The 9,159-nt window shown below is 37.9% G+C and overlaps 1 protein-coding gene and 1 non-coding gene across 2 annotated transcripts; one reads left to right on the forward strand and one right to left on the reverse strand.

Moving 5' to 3' along the window:
- Window positions 1–1,243: 1,243 nt before the first annotated feature.
- LOC122087525 (probable carboxylesterase 8) lies at window positions 1,244–2,728 on the reverse strand. Its single transcript, XM_042656681.1, has one exon. It carries the CDS (start codon window positions 2,574–2,576, stop codon window positions 1,596–1,598), a length of 981 nt encoding a protein of 326 aa, XP_042512615.1. The 5' UTR covers window positions 2,577–2,728; the 3' UTR covers window positions 1,244–1,595.
- Window positions 2,729–8,289: 5,561 nt separating this feature from the next.
- On the forward strand, window positions 8,290–8,485 carry LOC122087804. The gene has a single exon (XR_006142872.1). It is a non-coding gene; the product is annotated as a U2 spliceosomal RNA (small nuclear RNA).
- Window positions 8,486–9,159: the final 674 nt, after the last annotated feature.

Genomic DNA, 9,159 nt, shown 5'->3' on the forward strand with positions numbered 1-9,159 from the left:
AAAAAAAAAAAGCATAAAGACAACGTGGTTCCTATGTCTAGACACAATGGAAGCAAAATAACAATTCCATTTCTCATGAAAAGTAAAATTTCACCCCCGATTATGCTTCTACCAATGCTTTCATTGGCCCACGCATGGGTACAGGATTAATTTATTTCAGACAAAGATGAAGAAGAACACTTGAAAAAAAAAAGATCCCTGCATATAGGGAAAATATCCTCTCCAACATCAACGACCCTATAACTACTCATCCGAGGGCTAGGAGGGTTGGGATGTGTGTATTAGCCCTCACAGCACTTGGATAGTCATTGGATAGTTGTTGTAGAGGAGCTGGATCCCTGCACAAAATGGGCGTGAAAAAGACCTAATTGATGCTGGCAACGCCTAAATTGAGCAGGCACGAAAAGACCCTAATGGAACAGGCAATGTCAAGACTGAGCGGGAACGAAGAGACCCAGACTGAGCGGGAACGAAGAGACCCAGACTGAGCGGGCATTGATTGATAGATCAGTAGTACTTTAGTAGAAGAATTAAAACCTAGCCTATAAAGGGCACTACGGCTCTCAAGTCCAAGTCCATCCTAGTGGAAGCAGTAGCAATATGGCCTCAACGGCATGTTTCTTTGGAGGAGTTGATTCATAATAGGGAGTGCGTCCCTTAAGCACCTTGATGCTATAAACGAGTGCCTTGGAATATTGGAGGGAAACCAAATTGATCTAGTCCAATCAAGCTTTGAAGCATATTGTTTGATAGGATCTGGTTCTTCTCTTGAGCGATGATTGCCTAGGTCAATGCATAGCTATCTGTACGATCAACACGTGTTCGATGATCCAATGATTGTGCTTCTATCGATCAAAACAAAGAGGTCCCACCAAGAGCCGTTGTTAGATTACCGCTTAGACAAGTATCGAACACCCATATAACTATGAGTAAGACCTAAGTGATCACCGATCAAGAGAGAGATTCCTATACTGTCTGATATGGTTACTGATCGTACTAGCGGTGAATGCGCTTTAACTAAAGAGTCCGACCAAAATCGATATTTGGCCTTCTTTTTTTATCTATTCTTCCTTCTCTGCATCCAAGTCATTAATTGAGCAGCAACACATGCAATGATCAATTCTATGCTTCCATTGGCTTGATATGAGAGGGGATTTCATTCCAACAGGTGACCTTATTTTATCACTCACAAAATCACCATGTGGAGAGAGAGAGAGAGAGAATTAGAATTCAACAAATGTTGTATCCCAAAACAAAATATTATTGATTTATTTCTTTTCACTCATTGGTGGGACAGATTAACCGAACTGAAACGGCTATACATGTCCACGGTCTCCAACTATCATTAGCTTACTTTTTCAACACTCGTGCATAATAATGAGACTTTTTGTGGTGTGTACAGCACACTCACAGAACAAAGACGAAGAACAACTCTTGATAGGAAGGGAAACCAAAAAAACAAAAATGAAAGAGTAAAGAGAGTCAAAGATATGGTTCTTAACTTAGTCTCCAATCTCTCTCTCTCACAACTGAAACTGATGGACCATACCAATCACCATTCCAAGTAGTAATAGATCGATCGAAATCAGTACCTTTCAGTAGATGAATTCTCTAATGGCATTGAACAGACCCTGACCCTTTTCAGGCTCAAACAGTTCAATAGCATGGTAAGCTTTTTCATCATAAAACTCCACGAACTTTACTCCACTCTTCTCCAACAATTTTATAAACTCCTTCTGCCCATCCAATAACGGGTCCTCTCCCCCGATGCAAACCAAGCATCCTTGACTGTTCAAAGCTTCAATCTCCGATTCCGACAACCCTTTCAGTAAAGGGTTACAGTATTCATGATCACGGTCGGTGCCGATCGGCAAAGACAATTCCCACATCAAGTCCGTCGACGGCAACGGCACGATCTTGTCGTTTAACAATCTCAATTCCGATGGTGTCCTCTGGACTGCTCCGAAGAAGGGTTGGTTTAAAATCAACCCACTGATCTTCACAGGTTGAAGTTGAACTAATCCCAAACTATATAACCGAAGGGCAACATAGTAGACCATATTCCCACCGGCGCTACTGCCCATGATGAAACACTTAGAGAAATCGACGTAGTCTCTCAGCCAAGGCTCCCCGTTTGATTCATCTGAGGCTTGATTTTTGATCCACTGGACGGCTTCGACCCCGTCTTCGTATGCCGCGGGGAGGCGGTGTTCGGGAGCCAGACGGTAATCGACGGAGACGATGATGGCGGGGAGTTCAAGGGCCATGCGGACGCATAGGTCATGGAAAGGTAGAGAAGCAGCTCTGAAGAGGATGAAACCACCACCGTGGTAGAAGATTATGACAGGTAATTTGGAACCCTTGGTGGCGCTTCTGGGACGGTAGATTCTGACGGAGGTGGCGTTGGCTGCATTTAATGGAACGTCTTTCGTGAACACGTCGGCATCGACGCCGTCGCCGGTGGTTGGTACTTCGGGGACTGGGGAGTTTCTGGTGATTGTCCCGTCTGGGTTTCGGACGAGACTGAGTTGCTCGTAGGGATCAACGGTGCTTACTGGCGTAGATTGATCCGCCATGATTCTTCTTCTACGTATTCGTCTTCGTCTTCGTCTAACCTGTGAGTAGGGTTTTATACTTCAGAACCCGGATCTTCTCCACTAACCACCCCCACCCCATCTCACACCGTCCACAGGTGTGGGACCGAGAGAGATTCCTCTCCCCTTCAGATAACTACCCCACACAACTCATGAACGGTGTGAAATGGGTGGAATGATTACATGCATGGGAGGAGATCCGGACTTGTGGGGACCACTTTGGAATGGGGGGTTGGTTACGTGCAGGTTAAGTTCTATACTTCATGGCAGTAAAGTGACACATAATGAACGTGAAGCCTCTCTCGTGAACGTCGGATTGGTATATGATTGGTGGAGCCCATATCATGCAGTCACTTCTCATCCAACGATAAGCCCAGTTGAGGTACTAGAACAAATTTTGGGGCCCACCGGCCTTTTTACTACTTAGGTAGTAACGTAGGCCCTAGGTACGACGCTCTCTCATGAAGACCTACCGTAGGATTAGTCATAAGGGGGAATAGAAAAATATAATGTATTGGCCCTGTTGGGACTTTCTGGTAGGTAGGGTTGGAACTGAAGTTAAGTTGATTCTAATCTGACGAATGTAGATAAGGTCATCAAGTAATCTTAAGCTTATAGTTGGGTGATATCTCACTTTTGAACTGTCATAAAGTTATGGACTCATGGGGCATGATGGTGTAGATTAAAAAAATAAACGCATGAAACATGACCTACTACATAAATATTTTCTCCATGGACCATGGACCATGGACCAGAATGATGATGATGAAAAAATTATTTACGTTATGTTTGGAAGCCAAGAAAGTAAGAGAAAATGTTTTTCGTAAATAAGAAATTCATATAATCAGGAAGGAGAAAGAGAATACCAATAAGAAAAGATGCATGTCATTTTCTTTATTAATTAGTATTATAAAAAATGTGAGTGTTGTTAACTCTCCCTTTCTCCTACCTATAATTTTTTAATTTTAATTTTTCTATTTTTTAGGTGCTAATTTATCAACCCATGAATTGTTGGTTCGTGTCATTATCATCAATTCAATTATAAAATGAAAAACTCTTTCCTTCCTATTTATTTAAATTAAAAAAATAATAATAAATAAATCAAAAATCTACTGTTTCTCCAAGATAAATTCCTCCATTTCCCAAAGGATAGTGATATGAAATGGACATGGGTAAGGTTTTTATTTTTATCATTTTTTAAGAAGGTTGGTGAAGGATGTAATTTAGTATGATATTATTTTTCCAATTTCCTCACAATGGATATTTTTCTTTGGCAAAGAATCAACTTCGTTTTTCCACCAAAGCTCATTTCTCGTCGAAGTTGCACTTTTTGTATGTCTGGTGTGGAATCTGACTCTCATGCCTTTTTTTCTTGTCCCCATACCCCCAATGAGTTGATATGCTTCTCTTCTTAAATAAGGATATAAATTTGTAACCGAAATCGTTTATTGAAATTGAATCGATCATTTTACACCGAAATCGTAAAACCGTTTAGTAAATGATGCGGTTATGGTTTCAAGTTTCAGGCCGATAAGCTAAATGGGTTGGATCGGTTTTAATAGCGAAACCCGTTGATTTCAAACTGAATTAAAACCATTTAAACAAAACCGTTTAAACCGATCCGATTAATCCGTATAACAATTAAATAAATTATGGGTAGTAATCTGTATAACAATTAACAATTAAATTAAGTGTCCATCCTGCTTTGGTATGATTTATTGCAATTCAATTCAAGTTTAGGCTTTAGATCATGAACTTGTAATCCATAGATGTTACTATGTTATTATGTTATCACAGATGGGGTGTTTTGGCTAAACCACCTGTCATTTAAATATTTTATGCTGTAGAAAGTTGGATTTGGATGTTGTATGATATTAGTTCTATATGTTTGAGAATGACCATGCAAATAAATAACACTAGATTATCAAATTAAGATATACCATCGTCAATATAAGATATCTTATTTGTGGTTGCCAATTATTTTTTGATAAGCTTATGATATTCAGTTTAGAGATGGTTGTAAATTATAACAAATCGATTGTGAACCATTTTACAAATTGTATGGAATAAACCAAAACCGAAACCATTTAAAACCATGAAACCGACACCATTTGAAAATCGTGGAAACCGAAACCGTTTACTAAATGGACACAGTTTCAGAAAGTGGAACCGTTTAGTAAATGATGCGGTTATGATTTTAGTCAAATAAATGTGAATCGAACCGATCCACACTATTTAAACCAAAACCAAACCGATTAACACCCTTATTCTTAAATTTGTAGTTTTCCAGGTTGTGGCCGGTTCAATTTATGAATGATTTTCCATTTTATAGTTCCAATTTGCAATGCTCTTTTGCTTTCTGAAAGCTTAGATATTCTCCATGTTCTTGTTTATTCTGTTTGTGCCATTTGCTTGCCTCTAATGTCATAAAGTTGTGTTACTCGAATCAGGCTCCTCTCCCATGAGGGTAACCACTAACCACATCACTCCATTTCATGTGGCCCCCATCTCAAAGGTGGTCTTCGCTCTCCATGGATGGTGTGAGATGGAGTGGGGTGGTTATCGGGAGTCGAGACTCGTGTTTCTCTTATGTGTGGTTTCTTATGAATATGATTCCTCTCTATTCCTCTCCATAGAGCCCAATGACCAAGGAGTGATCCCACAACTGAGGTGACCTGAGGACGCTTGCTCGATTCCTTTCAAACATGGGACAATTCTCCGATCCCTGAACTCTATGGAGAGGAGTTGGATTCATAAGCAACCCCCAACCCAATTCTTTTATTTTCTGTAAACTTATTGCCTTATTTTATTTGATTGATTTATCCTAATTGATAAAAATAAATAAATAAATAAAATCTTACCATCAGTTACATTAAAATTAAAGAGGCACTTACATTAGCACATAATTAGGTAGTTGATTCCCCGTTCCTTTAAATGGAGGAGGTAGTTCTACCAAAAAATAAAATAAAATGGAGGAGGTAGTTATTGGTTTTAATTGGGTTCTGATGTAATTAATCATCAGTAATGTACATATTACTAGAAAAAAATCTTTAACCTGTCAGATTTGCTTAAGATCAATTTTTTTCTTTTTTCTTTTTAAGGGTTTTGATTTGAAACCTTAGTTCATGGCCAGCCAATAACCACCATTTTTAATTGTTCTTATCCATTTCTAATATGAATATCACTTCATTAATGCTAATCGACTATTCAATTAATTGATTAATTGCTGTACCTTACCAACATTTGTAACGTCAACTAGTTCTGTAGTAGACAATTTTCTAATTCTCCACTCCAACAATGCAATTTTGGAGTTATATGGCATTGACCCACCAACCCACTCATAGATGATGCTCTTCTGCAAGTTAAATTATGATATTCCAAAGACCTACTGAAAGTGCACCAAACACTTAATTCAGAAGCCACACAGAAATTTCAATTTTAAAAGTAAAATTACCATCCCAAAAAGCATAAAAAATTGCAGATCCACCAAAAGGTCACATCTTTCATGGCTGTCCATACCTTTCTTAGTTCAAACCATCCCTTGATGTCACGGTTTAAAAAATAGAAAGTTGGTTCAGTGAATCAGTGGATTTGGATCAGAGTAGGCCATGATCGATCCAGATTTCAACTAATTTGATGTAGAAACCTTATAATTGATGAGTTATAAGATCTAAAAGCCATTTTAGGGTTTCTGGGATCGATTCCAATCTAAATCCATATCGAAATTAGTTGAGATCGATTTAATCTCTAGTCCCGTTTTTTTAAACACTGTTTCCCTTTTTGTTCTACCTGCATTTTAATTGAAACTATCATACGATACATTTATCTTGAGAAGGGGGCCACGATATTGCCCTGCTTGGCATAGAATCTCTTTTGTAGCATCGCATGAAATGGAATCTCTCCCGATCATCAAGTGAGTGAGAGAGAGCACAAGATGAAATGTGGCAAGATTTATGTATATATGGAAGACCTAGATGTTAAGAAAAAAAATATATATGGGAGAATGCATGGCCCTGGCAGTGTGAGGATAACTTTCTTTTTATAAAATAATTTAGATTTCCATAATTTATAGAACAATCCAACCAAGGGTCCTAATCAGTGGGTCAATGTGGGTTTCTCAAATTATCTTAAAAATAAATTAGCATCAATCATGAACAAGTGGTTATTTCTATACTCATTCAAGTTTCGGCATTAGCCCTATCAACAAATTATAACCACTTTATAGTTCCTCATCTAACAAAACAATGGGAAAATTAAGAAGAATAAGAGCCAATACCACTTATACATTTTTTTTCTTCCATTTAGATGTCACAACAAGGGGGAAAAATATTCTAGAAGAAGATTATACTATTCTATTTTTTGTTTTTTTCCAGTGCTATTGATTGTAACCATAGAACTTCTTGTGTTTAAGTTTGAAAATTTCTCAAATATGTCAATTTTTTCCCACAATGCCATAAAAGCAAATCTTTCCTGGAATGTTAAAAAATGGGGTTGGTGAGAAAATTTCAATCTAGAGAAAGTCTACAGTTTTCCTTTTGTTCTATGGAGAGACAGGCTTCTCTTTCCTCTATTGTCTATAGGGGTTAGAGATTTATTTTCTCACACGCGTGCTGATTGGACTGTGAACGGATCAGGTTCACGTACGAGAATATTCTCATATGGCCTAGTCCGTGGATTTAGAATCTATCAAATGAAGAGAGAAAATTGATTCTAAATTCATAGACTAGGGACATTCCCATACGTGAACCTGTTCTACTCTCAATTGGACTGGACCACGATTGCCTAGTTGTGTAAGTTCTCTCCTTCTTACACATTTATGACCTTGATTGATTTCTTTGATTTTTCTCTTTATTGCATTTATGATCTAAATTTTTATTATTATTTTCTTTTCTTTTCAACCATAACCAAACGATCTGTTAGTTTTCTCCATTTTGCATTTATGGCCTTGATTTAATTGACTTCTCTCTTTCTTGCATTTATGGCATTTGATATCTAATAATTTTCTTTCTTGTCTATCATGAAACGTTTTTGACATCTTAACACATGTACGTCTAGATAAATATATGTGCAATGGATCCAAACCAAACATCCAGTACATTTTTTAATTTTTTTCCCTTTTTGTCATCTAAACACAACCTAAAATGGCTTATTACTTCTGTTATCTATGTGGATCAATTCCGTGCAAGAATAGTTCTGATATAAGGACTTGATCCACACTCTCAACCAAGCAAATGCGATAGCAAGTTATGATTATTCATAACTTTGCCATCACCACACCCACTAGGGCTCACCCCATCCCTGAATCTCTCCCCTCACTCCCGCTCCCTCCCCCTACTACATCACGCACGCCCTCAATCAGCTCCATACATTCAATAGCACTCTTCTTTGATGAGTGGTCCTTGTTTTTCTCCTCTTGAATTGTTAGCCAATGTTTAAATCCATCCAAAAGGTATACAGATAGCAGCATCGATCTATCATTCTTCCAACCCAGCTATGCTTCCAGGCAAGACAATTAATGAGACTCAGCCCATCAGTAACTTTGCAATGCCAATCATAATGTGAAGAAAGTATCACTCAGCCTCATGTGAGATTCCAAAAATAGGGAAAGTAAAAAACTTAATCCCACATCGGCTACAAATAAAAAAGACAAGGCAGGAGACTAATATAAAATTTGAGCAGAGCCACAGAACATTTCATACCTTTCTCGGCCTTTTGGCTAAGATCAAGTGTAGTATCTGTTCTTATCAGTTTAATATCTGATACGTGGGTCATCGACCCACATGATATTAAATTAATTTTTCTAGGGGGAGGGCCCACGACGGTAGCTTGCTGCTGGGGTCCTCAAGCGTCGCTCATGCGTTGCGCTACTGCTCAGGCCTGGCGCACCCCACCAAGACGAGTTTAATTTTGAGTAGAATCCAAATTTGATATGAGGGGTTGGCTAGTTCAAGACATTCCGATTGGTAACAGACATACCATAGTCGTTGAATGAAAGACGTGGGATTGCAACGGCTGGTTGATAGATTTCTGACCGGCTTGTGTGTAAAGGGTGTCTCGATCGGAATGGATCGGGATGATTTCTGTTATTTTGGGGGATGTCTGTACCGATATTAGTATCAAAGTGTCAATTTTAGTATCATCCCATTTAATTAACAAAGATCAAATCTAGATCACAAATCTTTTTTACTACCGTGATAGGATGATACTGGATCCTAAAAGAGAAGAATTTTAATGATTTTTATAGAGATGGTTTCATTATCATGACATCTAAGATGCATTACTTTAGAAAGCAAATTAAAATACGAATTCATCATAAATTCCGTGGTTTTACTTCTACAAACTCTTTAAGATCACATGTAAGGAATTCGAAAGTAACAAACAAAAATAAATGATAACAAAAAACAAGTCCCGATATAGTTTTAGTGTTATCACCAAACAAGGTTTTATTTTTATTTTTTTGATGAATTAAATATGTTTATATTAATAGAACTAAATGTCCAGCAACCAAAACCTCGGAGAAAATATCACTCAAATACGTCAAACTATAGCTATAAACTTGAAAAAG

Source organism: Macadamia integrifolia, chromosome 8, assembly GCF_013358625.1.
Source record: "Macadamia integrifolia cultivar HAES 741 chromosome 8, SCU_Mint_v3, whole genome shotgun sequence".
Taxonomy (NCBI): Eukaryota; Viridiplantae; Streptophyta; class Magnoliopsida; order Proteales; family Proteaceae; genus Macadamia; species Macadamia integrifolia.